At 53.0% G+C, this 16,274-nt stretch overlaps 1 protein-coding gene across 3 annotated transcripts in view; it reads left to right on the top strand.

The window, feature by feature from the left end:
* The window catches only part of ZBTB17 (zinc finger and BTB domain containing 17), a 31,457-nt gene that overhangs the window by 11,387 nt on the left and 3,796 nt on the right, over positions 1–16,274 (top strand). For 2 of the 3 annotated variants that reach the window (XM_079913323.1, XM_079913325.1), the window contains exons 3-6: positions 13,010–13,216; positions 14,086–14,274; positions 14,912–15,052; positions 15,382–15,501. In XM_079913323.1, coding sequence (XP_079769449.1) covers positions 13,012–13,216; positions 14,086–14,274; positions 14,912–15,052; positions 15,382–15,501 — 655 coding nt within the window. In that variant the 5' untranslated portion in view covers positions 13,010–13,011. The remainder of the gene's footprint in view (positions 1–13,009; positions 13,217–14,085; positions 14,275–14,911; positions 15,053–15,381; positions 15,502–16,274) is intronic. The other variant, XM_079913324.1, reaches the window with a different exon arrangement.

Here is a 16,274-nt window from a genome sequence, read left to right as displayed (position 1 = left end):
CTACAAGTTTTGTGTGGATGTACGTTTTCACTGTTGACTAATTTTAAGAGCCTTTTATATATCAGGACTATTAACCCTTATTTTCCATATAGGCTGTAAACATTTCCCCCCAGTTTATATTTGCATTTGGGAAGTTGAGAAGATAAGGGTAGAAATGTGAATGAAACAGAACATTTAGGTTTCTGACCAGTCTTTCATACCCCTAAGAATTAAGTTTGTGTACCCTCACTTCCCCACCCTAGTCCCCATAAGCAGCCCCTTGGGGCTGGCCGGCTTCCTTACATGGCCGTGCGGGTGCTCTCTCTGTCTCTCTTTCTCTGTGTCTCTGTCTCTCAGCCTGCCTGCCCTAGAACCAGGCAGCACTTAGGGTGGTTTCCAAGTTTCTCTCAGAAGCTCGCACTTCAAAATAGCTGGCTGAAAAACCGCCAGGGTTGCAAGTCATCCAGTAAAAGGCCTCACGCTGCTGCAGGTGGTGGGTGGGAGGGGCAGGAGGTCCGCAGCACTGTTTCTTCAAGGGCCAGCGCTGGGGCCTGAGCTGCTTCTAATCCTCCCAGGGCTGCTGTCCAAACACTCTCTTCTGGAGCGACACTCAGCATCTGGATTTGAGTAGCCTCACAGTTTTAAGAAATCCTTGGAAATTGAGACATTGAATTCTTGACCACTTTCTGTCCAGGCCTATCTTAAGGTTTTGAGGTCTCCTAGAATATTCCTCTAAAATATCCTCTTACACATTTCGTTTTGCCCATTCAAGTTTTACAGAATATTAACTTTAGTTTAATCCTATTTGGAATAGTAAATGTACGACTTGATGTTGGCTTATATAGTTCATAGATGTTCGTATACAGTTTGTAGTTGATGTTCATGTCCTATATGTTCATATTCATAGTTCATGTTCATAGTTGGAAATCTTAAGATTTCCAATATAGGGAAAGTTTTAGATGAAAAAAAAAACTCTGCTAAATGCTAGATAAATATCTCATTTTCATTGTCATTCACATGGTGTCTGTTATACTTCAAATGCATGCATTTGTAGTCTTATTAATGAAATCATTTACTCAGCATTTATTAAATCTTAACAGTAGAAGGGACCTTCACAGTTACTAATCGTAATGAGGAAACAAACCCAGAAAAAGTCAGTCACATGAAAAGCATGTGCTACCTTGAAGTCCATATACGTCTACCTCCTAATAATTAGTATTCAACCTACTTTTTTCTTTTGCTTTGGATTCTTGATCTTAACTAATACCATGGGACAACTAATCCTTCCTTTGGACTTGTTATAGTCTATCCTCTTCCTCAATGAAAGCCTCGTTGCTCCTCCAAAATCATCATGTTCTTTGTAGAAAGAAGTTAGCGGGACTTCCCTGGTGGGGCAGTGGTTAAGAATCCACCTGCCAGTGCAGGGGATACGGGTTCAATCCCTGGTCCGGGAAGATCCCACATGCCACAGAGCAACTAAGTCCGTGCGCCACAACTACTGAGCCTGCTCTCTAGAGCCCACGAGCCACAACTACTGAAGCCTGTGCGCTTAGAGCCCATGTTGCGCAACAAGAGAAGCCACTGCAATGAGAAGCCCTCGCACAACGAAGAGTAGCCCCTGCTCTCTGCAACTAAAGCCCGCACACAGCAATGAAGACCCAACACAGCCATAAATAAATAAATAACCTTTTAATTAAAAAAAAAGAAGGTAGCTTTTGCCTTCAAGTACAAAGCATCTCTGCCTTGCCTTATGGTTACGGTTGAGTGGAATAAGCATTGCAGTTTGCAGGGCCTTTTCCTGATCTTTTTTCAGGTTGAAGCTTTATCTGTCGTGGGTGCCTGGGTTACTGATGAGATTTTATGTCCATTTTAAAAGATAGGGCCAAGAGGAGAGCATTGGGTTCCCCATTTTCCTGTAATAGATCGATGTTGCTGGCATTGGTTTATATGTAGTCATATAAGAATAATGATGGGGCTTCCCTGGTGGCGCAGTGGTTGAGAGTCCGCCTGCTGATGCAGGGCACACGGGTTCGTGCCCCAGTCCGGGAGGATCCCACATGCTGCGGAGCGGCTGGGCCTGTGGGCCATGGCCGCTGGGCCCGCACGTCCGGAGCCTGTGCTCCGCAACGAGAGAGGCCACAACAGTGAGAGGCCCGCGTACAGCAAAAAAAAAAAAAAAAAACCCAGAAAGAATGATGATGGCCAGTGGCAGCTCTGTGAAGTGGAAACTTTTATTATCATCTGCATTTTACAGAAAGGGAATTGAGGTGCAGAGATTTAAGTACTCTTACCCCAGGGACTTAACCAGCTTTGGCTGGATTCCAAGGCAGGGGTTTTAACCGGGTGTGGGGAGTCAGTCAGCCCCCTGAGTGTGTGTGACTCTCCCAGGAGAGGACTTCAGTGCCTTCGAAGTGTCGGAGGGGTTCATCTGGGTCTGGAAAAGGCTACCAGCTGCTCTTCTAGGGGATTTTCCATTTTGTCCCCTTAAGGAATTTTTGCTCATCATGTTTTCCCGAGTGACACATTCTTTGTGCAAATTATCATAATTTTCCATTTCCCTTATGAGAAATTTTTCCTGTTGAGAAGTTTTCAGTCACCAAGTCTTGTAGAAAATGTCTGAAAGGTTTACGGTGAATAGAAACAAAGAAACTCTGACTTTGTGGACATTTTCTTTTTTTCTCTCTTTTTTCTTTCTTCCCTCCTTCCCTCCTTGTTTTACTTTCTCAGTTTTAATATTTTAATAGATAACATTTACAAATGGTAAAACAAAACAAACAAACAAAAAATCCAGAAAGGATACAGAGTGAAAAGTGTAAGTCCTTTCCACCCTTCCCTGCTGCTCTGAGGGGATCCCCGTTACCACTTTCTTGTTATGTCCCTCCAGAGATGTGGGCGTTTTCTTTGAAACGTGAGTAAGAGGTAGGAATTCTCAGCCTGGGATGTGGTTTTGGACAAGCAGCATGGCCCAGCTTCTCCCAGGAAGGGTCGGATGCTAAATATTAAGGGATGTTGGGGCACTCGAGGAGTAATTGTGTTGGATTCTGGGCACCAGCCAGATCCTCCTGGTGCCAGCGGGGGGTGACGTCGTCCCATTCCTCACGTCCTGAGGGTCCAGTGCTGCGGGACTTCCTGAGTTGTTTTTCTGCTTCTGCCCTTGCCCCTTCAGCCTGTTCTCCATACTCATGCAGCCAGAGTGACCTTTCAGAAATGTGAGTCTGACCGTGGCTCTCTCTTGCTTAAACCCCTGGCGTGACTCCCATCAGCTGGGGATGAAGCTAAGTCCTGGTGTGATAGGTGTGGCCTCCAGCCTGTCCCTCCAGCTGCATTTCTCACCACATTTTCCACTCACTTGTTAATCTCATGATGTGAAGCGTGCTGTTCTCCCCCGGCCCAGTCCCCAAGCGTGCACACCACTCTCTGTCATGCATCCAACACCGTTGCTTGTGCTGATCTTTACCTGGACACCCTTCCTGCCTTTGTTCGTGTGTTTTTAGATGTACTAAGCACCACTTCCTTCCAGGTTGGCACTCAGCGGCACCTTTCAGCTCTCATCAGTGGGTAACAGTCTGGGTCTTTCTCTCCGGGGGAAGGTCCTCGAGAGTGGGTGCCCAGACAGCCTTGGCCTTACTCCCCTTGGAGCCGCCAGCTCCCAGCAGGGCACCCGCACTAGGTAGTGCTCTGCAGTTGACTTTAAAGTACTGTCCACTACCCTGTCCCCTCAGCCCACCACATGCAAAGATTGGACCCCGAATCCATCTATATTTAACTTGAGTGGGTGATTCTTCCCAGGCTTTCTGCCCTAAGTCACACAATGACAAAGACCTGACAGCAGAAGTTTGAAGCCAGGTAGGAACAAAGTCCATGTGCTTTTTTGTCACATTGGACTAGAGTGTGGCTACTTTGGTCTCCAACTGCCTTCCCGAGGCCTTGACCAGCTGCCTTTTCCAAAAGCAGCTCTGCGATTCACTGGTAAAGGGACTTCACTGGGATAACCTGGTTTGTTTTGTTTTAATTAATTTTAATTAATTTGTTTTAATTAATTTTTCCTTGTTTGTTTCACTGTGTATCAGTCACAGACTTTGTTAGAGAAAAAATATCTAATTCTACTTTTGCCAAGATTTGTGCAATACTCCTTGTTATTTATCTTCTTTAATCCTCACAGCCATTGTGTATATGGTGGTTCTCCAATTTAACGGGTGAGCAATCTAGAACTCAGGGAAGCTTGCTCGAGCCCCCCTTGGTAATATTGGAGCCAGGATTCAAATGCATGTGCTTTGAGTCTGAGTCCATACGTCTTGTCTCTTCTTTATACAATAATCCCTCCCAGGGTGGTCCCATTCCATCTTGTGGCAAAGACTAGAATGAAGTGAAGAGATCTGTTCAACCATCTCTGCTGTTGACATCTCAACCGTAGTTGGCCAAAACAGAACTCTTGCTTTCCTCCCACTAAACCTTTGCTCCCACAATCATTCCTCACCTCAGTCAGTGGCACTGCCACTTGGCCAGGCTAAAACCTTGGCCAGGTTTCTCAGGCTAAAAATTTTGGTGTCATCCTTGCCTCCTTTCTTTTCTCACAACCCACAGCTACTTGCTCAGCCATTATGTTGGCTCCACCAAAACATATCCCTAATCTGACTGCTTCTTTCCACCTCCACCTACGTGGAGGCCACCTCCCTCTCTTGCTTCTTTCCTGGTGTTCCTGTGTCCACGCTTGCCCCCTTGCAGTCACTCTTCTGCTCTCAACCCTCCTAGGGCGCCCCAGCATACTTAGAACTCCAAAGCCTAACTGGCCTCTAAAACCCTGAGTGATCGCAGCCTCTCCTGCTGCCAACCTTAGCGCTTCTCGTCCTCCCACTCGCCTCCTCCTTCTCAGGCACGCCAGCCCCTCTCGCCAAGGCCACACCCGTCTCAGGACCTTTGCATTTGCTCTGCCTTGTACCTACTGTAACGGTCCCTGGGCTTATGGTAGCACGGCTCACTCTTATTCTGGTCTTTGCTTAAATGTCACCTCCTCGAGAGAGGTCCTCCTTGACCTTCTCTTAGGTAATAGCCCCTGCCTCGGCTTGCTTTGGTTCTCTTCACAGCACTTAGTATGTGACATTATGTATTATATTGATTTATTACCTGTCTTCCCCGCCAGGCTCCAAGTGAGAATACTGCCCCTAAGGTGAGCACAGAGTAGGCACTCATTAAATGCTTGAGAAATTCTTTGGCCTTTGTTTATATCTGTTTCTTAATTTATGGACTGAGGACCCCTGGGGGTGCAGTATGTATGAGTAGTTGTGCGGCTGTGTCGCACCACAGACCTTCTGTGTATTAGGGGAGATTTATCCTTCACTTACATAGAACTGCTTCTCAAATACATGTTAGTGCTGTTGTGATTATTAGATGGGAAATTCATTTTTCATAGTGGTTTTTGTCTATATTTTTTCAGTTAACAAGCACCAAAAGTACAATGATCATTTCATGAGGGTCCACAGAATATTTTGACCTTGAGTTGGTCCTATTCAACAAGGCCAGGAATTGGTTCTATACCAGGCCTGTACCCCAACTTGATTTGAGGGCACAGTCCTAGGGTAGGTGCTATAAACAGCTGTAAGGAAGAAACAAGAAGTCGGCCTACCCAGCAATGAGTTTATTAAACTTGGTAGGGGAGTCCACCTACCAGTATAATTTCAGGCTGTGTCCATGTGCCACCACCACTCAGGGAGTACTGGGCAGAGGGGAGCAGGGGAGACGTTGGGAGAATGATCAGACCCCATGCCAGTCCCACATGGTCTGATTTTGTCTTTTTGGTAGCAAGGCCCTTGATTTATCCCGTGTCAAGCTTCAAGAGTCCCCAGAGCAAGTACTAGCATGATGGGTTCTAAACTGGCACAGGTGCTGGGCTACAGGACACACTTTCTTCAGGGCCAGCCAGCCTTCCCGCTCAGTCACATTCCTAGAGCAGTAGGGTCCATCGGGGGTCAGGGAAAGGGATGTCCACTCCCTCTTCAGAAGTGTGGTTAAATTTAGAGATAGTACAAGTTGTATAGTTTGAAAAGCAAAGTCAATAGCACGGTTTAATTTTATATTCAGACATTATTTTTAGATTTAGAAAAAAAGTCAGTGTTTTTTATAACACAAACTTCAAAGCAAACGGTACTGAATCTTGGCAGGGAGCATTCTGTAGAAGGAAGCAGTGCTTTTTCAGGGCGGGGCCACTATTCAGGAGAAGATGAAACGTTTGGGGCTGTTGGGAAGGGCTGAGTCAGGTTTGTGTGTTTTTACAAAGTGGAAATGGACTTCTAAAAGTTGGAGAAACACAAGCTTAATATAAGAGCTGTGTTTCCTGGGCAAGGAGGAAAGTTCCAGTACGGTTGGTTTTGTTGATATTTGCTTCTCTGCCACGTTGCGCTGAAAAGGGACGGGTTGTCACAGCAGGTGGCTTGGTGGAGTCGAGCAGGTAGCTTTCATGTTTGCAGGGCTGGCCTGCTGGGAACTTCCGTTCCCTTGGCCTGAGCTCGTGTACGCCAGGTTGTGTACACGAGCCACCAGTATTTCTGGAAAGTCAGGAACGCTGATCCCTGTCATCGCTCTCAGGTGCCTCGAGGCCCTTGGATGGCTGTCTCCTGTCCAGGCCTGCAACTGGCACAGCATGTTCTGGGAGCTGGGGACTGTTGTTCATCAAGATTGGAGGGCATCTCCTGGTGGTAGGCCAGTTGTTTCCTGGCTAATGGTTTCCCTCTGTGCAGCAGTTTGGAAATGCATGCAGTTCAGTGCTTGCTAATAACCTGGGCGATATTTCATGTTTGACAGGTGCCCATTTGACTCTGAGATGGAGCGTTGCTCTGTGGACCCACTTAGAGCTCTGGGCAGGCGCTCCAGCCTTCAACCAGGAGCACCCTTGGGGTTTATGGAATAGTTGTTCAATATAAAGTGCTTGCCTGACGGAGAAAATTGCTCTGAGTGGTTCTTGCCCAGTGCCCCCCGTCTCTTCATGTTAATTGGGCTCCGGGATTTTTCCAGACTGCATTTAGAAGGAATAATGGGTTGTGATTACAACATCTAAACAAGGTTCAAGTCACCAAGTAGGGTGTTTTTTTGTTTTGGTTTGGTTTTTTTTTGCGGTACGCGGGCCTCTCACTGTTGTGGCCTCTCCCGTTGCGGAGCACAGGCTCCGGACGCGCAGGCTCAGCGGCCATGGCTCACGGGCCCAGCCGCTCCGCGGCATGTGGGATCTTCCCGGACCGGGGCACGAACCCGTGTCCCCTGCATCGGCAGGCAGACTCTCAACCACTGCGCCACCGGGCAAGCCCACCAAGCAGTTTTTGAGTACACCCGAGGTGCCCAGCGTAAAAGGATATGTAGAAACCATCTGATGTGGTCTTTGGCCTAAAAAAATACGTAGAGTCAGCATCTCTGCTTCCTGGTAACAGTCGTTTGCTGAGTGCTTACCACATGCCAGGCACTGGGCAGGCTTTGCTAACGTTACCTAGCTTAATCCTGTAAAGAATGTGGGAGGTAGTCCCCCTGGCTCCACTATGCCAGAGGAGAGCTTTGCTGTAGGTCACCTGCGGGTGTGGTAGGAGGCAGGACCTGGAGGTGAGCCTACTTGGCTTTGGCCCCAGAGGCTCTGCTGCCTCCGTGGTGCCGAGCTGCCTCTCAAGTCCTAACTGTTGGAGGCAGCAGGGCGGAGCTTGGGGCCTGGTGTAGCCATGCTCTTAGTTTTTAGGTGATTGGACTGTGCCACACGTGGTGCCGTGCTGCTTGGCATGTTGGAGACCCTCCATAGATGCCATTTTGTTGTTGCTGTGGGGATGTGGGATTCAGGTTTTGTTGAATTGAGCAGAGTGGATTTCACGACCCAGGGAGAAACTTTGCTCACGGCAGCAGTCTGTGTGTGGATGTTTTGGATCCGAAAGGCAAATGAGATGGATTGTGTTTTCTCCGGCGCTCCACCCCCCGTCACTCCTGTCCGCCTTTGCGGCTCTTTCCCCTCCTCAGGGCAGCCCTGGCCAGAGCGTCTGGGAACATGGTTGGAAACATCCCATCTCTGCACGGATTGAGTGTGGCACTTTTACCTCACTTTTTTCTTATTACAAATTTTGTTAAATTTTGAAAAATTTTCCGTATAAAAGTATATGAAATGCACATATTTAACTAATAAACCTAGGTGTATCCAAATGAAGAAATAGAGCGCCCCCAGTGTCTCAGAGGACCCTCCCGTCCAGAGAGAACTGTTGCCCTCAAATGGTTTGTCAGTCATCCCCTTTGCTTTACAGTTTTACCATCTGTATCAGTTATCTCTTGCTGTAAGCAAACCACCTCAAAACTTAGTGTCTTTAACCATCAGCAGTTTATTATTTCTCTCCATTTTGTAGGTCGACTGGGCAGTTGTTTTTGTTCTACAAGGTGTTGAGGTCACTCGCGTGCCAGCATTCAGCCGGTGGCTGGGCTGGAGCCCTGGTGCTGTCAGCTGGGGCATCTCGGCTCTTCCTCAGGGGGCCCGTGCACATTGGTGTCTCCTCCAGGGCCCCTCCATGTGTCCTCTCCCCCGCAACAGGAGCGCCCGGCCGTCACTGCAGTGGGGTGGCCGGGTTCCAAGAAAGCAAAGCAGAATCTTCCAGACCTCTTAAGGGCCAGGCCTGGAACTGGCACAGAGTCACTGCATCCTGCTGGTCAGAGTCATCCCAGGGCCGCCCGGGTTCAGCTGGAGTCTCACGGCAGGTGTGGTCGGATGGGACGGATTGTTGGCGGCCATCCTCAGAGACTGAGCCCACGGCGCCCGCACATCCATGTCCGGGTTTCCTCTTTGCATCCGCACTGCAGGGCTTCCCCAGGTCCCTCATGTTTTCGTTCCCAAATGAATTCCTTGTGAGGCTGGCCAGGGCTTGTGTCCAGCTAGGCTGCTTGTCCTCAGGGGAGCATCCCACCTCTGACACCGAGGTCTGCCCCGTCAGTCAGGGATATGGACCGAGCAGACGGCAGTGTCATGGAAGGTGCCCGCTCGCAGGCCGGAGTTGGTCGGAAACACGAGGGCTTTGGGCTCGATGGGCTCTGCGGTCTAGTTCTGTGTGAGTTTTCTGTTGTGCTATGTTTTGGGGGTCTTTCTTAGAAGGAGCTTTAACTAAGGCCCACACGTAGCACCCTTGAAGCAAGATGAAACGAGGAGGAGGGGACCCCACTCTCGTGCTTAGCGGAGGGCACCGCACACCGCGGGCGGGCCGGCAGAAGCGCACTTGATCCCCGCCACGGGTCATGAGCAGCGGGCTGGCTGCTGATCTTGTTACTGTATTCAGGTCTCCTCAGACAACGCTCCCTCCTTGCGTGCACTCGGGACGCGGCTCCCACATCGCCGCCCGCCCCTGGGGCCCGCATGTCCCTCTGTGTGGCCCAGGCAGGTGCATCCTGCCCCACGCGCTCACCTCTTTTCCTGGTCCCCTCTAAGCTTGGCCAGATCCTGGTGGGTTCCTTTCACTGTAGAGTGTAAAAGAGGAGACAGTCAGAGGACTGCATGCTCATTCTAGAACAACAGTTCACCTAGGTTTGGAGGTGGGGCACGGCCTGCTTCTAGCTCACCCCTCTGAGGGGAGGACCGAGCCGGCTGGCCCCTCACCGGCTCACCGCAGCGTCTTGGGGAGAAGAGAGGGGCTGTTGGAGCTTCGTAGCAGGCAGGCAGCTGGGGGAGGTGAGTGGGTGAGCACCGGACGACAGCCTGGGGGCTCTGAGCTCCACTGCCCCGGGGGGCTGTGCGATCATAAAATCCAGGGTGCTGCTGCCAAGTGACACCATTTAGCACTCGGCAAGCCCCCAAGGGCCCTCACACCCCCGGGGGGCCGGTCACAAGATGGGGCTTGTGAGTGCATGTTTATCTGTTTGTGGGGATGGCCTTTTTTTCCCTTCTTCCTTCCTTCTAGTTCCTCTCCCTACCTGCCCCATCCTTCCCTGCTTCCTCCTTCCCTTTTATCCCCGTGTGTTTTCTCTCTCGTCCATTTCTTTCTTTGGTTTTGTCAGAACAGATGTTTCTCTCGTTGGAACAGCTCTGGAGGCTTCAGAGGGATTCCAGAAGCCTCTGGTGTTCTCCCGACACCCACATTTGGGGAGGAGCCCACTTCTGGGCGGGCATCTCGCATCAGAACACTGCAGTTAGCTTTGGGTGGAAAACATTACTCGTGGCGCGCAGCTGCTCCCCCGTGTTTGGGGGGGGAGGGGCTGGGGTGCTGGGCCACCACCCACCCTCTCGCAGGGACCTGTACCAGCCTTCTCCCAAGGCCTCTGGAAGTGAGTGCGCCCCGTCCTGATGTGTCGTCCCCCCTCCCCCCCCCAGGGCTCCTCTCAGCCTTGGTCCCAGGCAAGGCCAGTAACCACCTGACCTTGGAGCTGGTAGGTCCCTTCCACCCTGTTGGCCAGGAGTCTTTTCTCATGTTTGTCTTCCCAGCAAGTCAGATCGCTTTCTGGCTGGAGGGTTCTGTTCTCGGCAGGCTCCAGCCCAGGGGCCTGGGAACAACTCTGTACCTGGCGGTGGCGGGGGGTGGGGGGGGTGCACAGGGCCCGGGTGCTCAGCCAGTGCTCCCCAGTTGTTCCTGAGCCTGGGAGGTTCTTCCTCCCAGTTCAGTTCCTGGGTTGGCTCCTGGTGAAGGTGAGGGAGCCAGGCCCATTGCCAGGAGGGAAGAGTTTGGATCTGATTGGGAAGTTCTGAAGGGGATTATTCTGCAGCTGATTGAGAAGGCACCTGTGGGCCCTGGTGGCCCCTCCCTTTCTGCACTTGGAGGGTATTTCACCTGAGGACAAAGAGGGTGAACTGGTGATGGGAGCTCAGGGGCTGCCCATGCACACGTGCACACGTTTGTCTGCTCACGTGGCTTCTTCCACAGCAGAGAGAAGACAGCTCAGGTCGGTTTGGCCCAGGCCTCTCCGTGCCACCTGCCTTTGGTTCCATTTACACCTTGCCTGTGTGTACCCCCTTTAGGTCCTAGGCCTAAGTGCCCAGCCTGCCTGTTTAACCCTACAGGCTGTACACTGGCTCTTTTCCATGTCCTCCAAAACTTCTCTGTTTTAGCTTTGACCTGCTCAGGAACAGAACAGCTGAACTTCTCCCTTGTATCCCTCGAGGTCACGAATGAGAACTTGCTTTTTCTAGGAACTGAAGACCTAGAGGAGGATGCCTTCATGGGGTGTCCTGGTCAGTAGCAGCCTTTGCTCCGGCAGCTCCGTGCTGTGCCGGCTGGTTTGTAACCGAGCAGGTGGTTCAGCAGACGCAGCGGGCCCAGCCGCCTTGCGCCTGACCTCTTGACTCCAGGGCTGGCTTCCGGCTCTCCCCTGCTTATACAAGAGCTTGCGCCTCAGCCACTTATGATCTGAGCGGTCCAAGAAACTGTGCCTCTGGCTGGGAGCTTGTGTGTGGAGGCTGGGACCAAAGGACAGTCCTGGGGACGTTGGAGGGAGACAAAGGGTATTTTCAAGTCTCCAGCAGCAGCAACTCTGAACTCATGACTCAGGGGCTGGCACCCCATAGCACACGGCCTGTTGCCACTGCCTGTCCCCTCTTACTTGATGGAGCCCTACCCACCTACTCGGTGACTTCTCCCAGTTCAGCAAATACACCCTTCCACTTGTGAAAAGTTTCCAGACACCATGGGTGGGTGGGCTTTGCATCCTTCAAAGCCGATCTGTGCTGGCTAAGCTACGTGGGCGGGGGCGTGGCTTTCGTTATGTCTCATCACAGCCAGACAGCCATACATGGTCACTGCAGCTCCAGAGCTGCAGCGTGGTGACTCAGCCCCGAGAGGCTGATGTAACAGGGGAACAGCCGGAGCCAGTGAGTGGCTGTTGAAACCTGGAGGCCGAGAGCCTCCCAGGGTCATGCTCACCTGCCCAGAAACCACCTGGGGCAGCTCTGAGCAGACCCAGGCCTCAGAGGAAAAGTTCTAGAAGAACTGGAAGAGAAACCACTGCCACTTATCAGATTCCAGGCCAAGGCGTGACAGCCCAGCCTGGTTGGATCTATGTAATGTGGTTCCAGGAGTGGGCACTGACGTTTACTTAGAAATTGGTTCTTTCTTGAGAGGAGAGTCTGCTGCTTTTCCCTAGAAAATGCCGATCCTGAGACTGGCTCTGGTGTGGTGTTGAGGGGGAGGGGAGAGCCGTTTTAGATACTTAACTTAGGCCTGGCTTGTGCAGTTCAGGATGATTCGGCACCAGGCCATGGAGTTTTTGTGAGCATTTTTACTTGAGACAGTTGTGAAATTTCCAGGCAGCAAGTGAGGCCTTTGACAGAGAAACTGCAGCCAGGCCAGCAACTCCAGGCCTCAGGGTCAGAGTTCATTCTTTCTCGAGGGACAGCCTAGAGAGGTTTCTGGACGCAGAAGGCTCACCAGCTCTCGTGTAGTTCCCTGAGCCCATGAATCAGAGGTTGGGGAAGTGGGGGAGAGAGATGGAGCCTCACCCCCGAGGGCCAGGCTTTGCCGAGGACAAGGGAACCTGCACAGACCCCTGTGGATGCAGCGGGAGAGGGGCTGATTCCTGAAATGCTGGAGGATGAAACGTCTGCCTTCCCAAGCGCATATTTCACCTGTACGTGACGAACTGAGAAAAATAAGAACAAAATAGAAAGGTTTTCATGAAGCCAGATCTATCCAGTCGAGAAAGATCTGTCTTTTAGTCTAAGATTATGTCATGCATTCTTTTTGTAATAAAAAAGTTAAGCGACCGTGTCTTTTTCTTTTTTTGAAATGCTGACAGTAATCAGTGTTTTGTGTGTGCTCGGTTTTTGATTTTTTAATGTCATTACCTGGCAAGGCACAAAGGTGGCTATTTTGTGTTGGTCCCTCCATGCTTCTTGCGTTTTGGAACTTTCCTGACCAGTTAGCACAGGAATCTAGAAGCCACCCCCCGTCGGTCTGGGCCTGCAGAGGCACCTGCCCTGTGTGGATTTGGTTTCACCCTCCCACCCATCCCCCTGCTTCTCACCTGGGAGTGCTGGGATTGCTGTTGGGGCTGGTTGGTGTCCTCCCTCGTGCTAACTCGAGGGCTCTGTGGCTTTCCCCAGCCATGGATTTTCCCCAGCACAGCCAGCATGTCTTGGAGCAGCTGAACCAGCAGCGGCAACTGGGGCTTTTGTGTGACTGCACTTTTGTGGTGGATGGTGTTGACTTTAAGGCTCATAAAGCAGTGCTGGCGGCCTGCAGCGAGTACTTCAAGATGCTCTTCGTGGACCAGAAGGATGTGGTGCACCTGGACATCAGTAACGCGGCAGGTACCCCACTGGGTCCAGGGCCGAGCTTGTGGCGGGCCCCGTGCCACGTGAGGCCCTCCTTTGAGCAGCACCTTCCAGCTGTGGGGTGCGCCAGACCTCCCACACAAGACTCGGCCATGAGTGCGTGGGTACCAAGTTCTTACCACATTTGTGGGGCCTCTTTTGACTGGGAGTGGGGTGGTAAGGGGAGAGCTGGCAGGAAGGGCTCATGATAAGCTCCGGAGTGAACACAGGACAAGCTCGTCAGGAGGGACAGAGAGCGGGAGGGCTCTGAGCCCTGGTCCCTTTCCATTGCTGAGTCAGTCCTCAACCCCCTACCCCAGTGCTCACCTTGATGGGAACGGCAAGGGTTAGGATGGGGAGGGGTGTCAGGAAGGTCCTGGGATTGAGGAAGGAACTAACTGTCCTAGGTTCAGGTTCCCAACCCAGAATGACGTGCCATGCCGCCAGAAGTTCGGGCAAGATGTCGTTCCCCCATTTTACACATGCGGAAACTGAGGCCCAGAGAGGTCAGGTGACTGGCCTGGAGGTCAGGTAGAGAGTTTGTGGCAGAGCCCTGATGAAAGCCAGTGGTGAGAGGCTCTGTCCTCTGGTGGTGAAGTGCAGTGGATGGGCAGAGAGTGTTCAGGGTGGGCACTCACACCCTCCGCCCTCTATGGGTGTGCTGCTTTTTGGAGGCTGTTGTCTGGGTTGAGAATCTCCAGGTTGCCCGCCTCTCCACTGGCACGGGAGATGGGGAGACAGTGGGCTGCCACTGCCCCGCTGCTTTTCACAAATCCCTGGATCCTGCCACGGAGTGGGGCAGCTGGACAGGCTGCTGGGGCCAGGCCTCGAGGTGGGTCCGTGATGGCTGTCTGTGTCCTTGGCAGGCCTGGGGCAGGTGCTGGAGTTTATGTACACGGCCAAGCTGAGCCTGAGCTCTGAGAACGTGGACGATGTGCTGGCTGTGGCCAGCTTCCTGCAGATGCAGGACATCATCACGGCCTGCCATGCCCTCAAGTCACTGGCTGAGCCGGCTGCCAGCCCTGGGGAGAGTATGGAGTCCTCGGCCTTGGAAGGTAAGATTCTTGGCAGGCTGTTCCTGAGCAGGTGGCTTCTGATGGGAGCTCTGCCCCCGCCTCTCTGTGTCACCTCTTTGGCCTCGCCTGTGTTGTGGGGAGCTCGTGAGGAGCAGCTGCAGTGAAGTCTGAGAACGCCTCTCAGAGGGGCCCCGTCTGCCCTCCCTGACTGAGGGCACCGGCAGCCATGCCTGGCTCAAGGCCTTTGCACAGGACTTCCCTCTTCCGGCAGGTCTCCTCTCCCACACGCTTACTCCTGCTCCCCTTAGTGCCTCAGGAAGGCCCCTTGCGGCCCAGTGTGGGCCACGTGCCTTGTGGCACACTTTCAGAGAACCACGCTCCTCTCCTTGTAAGCACCCATCTCTGCTCAGAGTCATTTCACGTGTGACAACTGTCTCCCCGACCAGTCTGCAAGCCCCGTGGGAGCAGCAACCGTGACTGTTGTACCCCAGGCCCGGCGGCAGCCTGGTGTGATGTCGGTGCCTGTGAATAATCTGTTGAATGAGCAAGCCAACAAGCCGCTCCTTAGACGTATCCCCAGGGAGGTTTGGAAGAGCTGCCAGCTCTGGGCCACCTCACCCCGCCAAGTGGTGGACACTTGATGGGAAATGGCAGGTCTGTCCTGTTCCACCTCCAGTGGGGGACAAGAGGGCCAAAGAAGAGAAGACGGCTGCCACTACACTGAGCGAGCTGGACCTGGCCAGAAGCAGTCCACCCGCGGGCCTGGGCAGGGAGCCCAAAGAGGAGCGAGGCGGCCAGGCCGAGAGCGCGGCCAGCGGTGAGTTGTGATGCTGAGGACCTGGCTGACTGTCCATCACCTGCCAGCAGCGTGGGCTCCAGCGCAGTGAGCAGCTTTCTCAGGAGGCTCCTGGGGGAGGGAGGCACAGGCAACTGCATCCCTTGAGCTCAGGTTACCCAAAACCACCGGTTATTTTTTCTGGGGCATCTGTTGAAGCCAGAGCAGAGGCTCAAGCAGCCCGAGCTTGGATGTGCTCCCCCCACCCCTGGGGCCATAGCCGCTTCCAGGGGTCTGGTCCAGGAGAGCCGGCCAGCCCCTGGACAGAGGGTGCCAGTCCAGCCCCGGATGCCCCCACACCCCTACCCCAGGTGCAGAGCAGACGGAGAAGGCCGATGCCCCCCGGGAGCCTGTGGAGCTCAAGCCGGACCCCACGAGTGGCATGGCTGCTGCTGAGGCCGAGGCTGCCTTGTCGGAGAGCTCAGAGCAAGGTACCCTCTGCCAGCTGGGGCGCCCTCCCTCACGCAAGCGTCCCCACTCACACGTCTCACACACACACACACACACACACACACACACACACAGGCGCCCTCCCTCACGCAAGCGTCCCCACTCACACGTCACACACACACACACACACACACACACACACACACACGCCCTCCCTCACGCAAGCGTCCCCACTCACACGTCACACACACACACACACACACACACACACACACACACACACACACACACACACACACACACACACACACACACACACACACACCCTCCCCCCCCCCCCCCTTCCGCCAGCTCTCTTCCTCCCTTAGCTGATCTCACTGTGAGTCAGTCTTTCACATCAGCTTTTGGGCCGACATCTTTCCTCATTCTTGAATTTTGACATCAGTTTCTTGGTTGTACACCCTGGCCATGCTTCCCTTTAGCACAGAAGTGTCCCTGTCGCAGTACTGGCCCTGCTGTTTTTCCCTGGGCTGAGCACCGTGGCGGAACCTGGCCGCCCATGGCACCCACCCCAGCCCCCGCCCCCGGTGCTTGTTGGCTGACGGTACCCTTCCCACCTGTGTCGCCAAATATGGGGCCCCTGGTGGACTGAGGCCCACCTGCGTCCTCCAAACAGCAACTGTCCCGGTCATTGGTCTCCCCTGGGCTTGCCCTGGCGGTGCTGGGGACCATTTATCAGCGGGTCCCAGACATTGCCCTGCGAGGCGCCCACGCAGAGAGAGGGTGTGTGCAGAGATGAGCCGTGCCCAGGCCT

Source organism: Stenella coeruleoalba, assembly GCF_951394435.1.
Source record: "Stenella coeruleoalba genome assembly, chromosome: 1".
NCBI classification, from domain to species: Eukaryota; Metazoa; Chordata; class Mammalia; order Artiodactyla; family Delphinidae; genus Stenella; species Stenella coeruleoalba.
The sequence above is the reverse complement of the archived record's forward strand: the minus strand, read 5'-3'. Positions and strand labels throughout refer to the sequence as shown.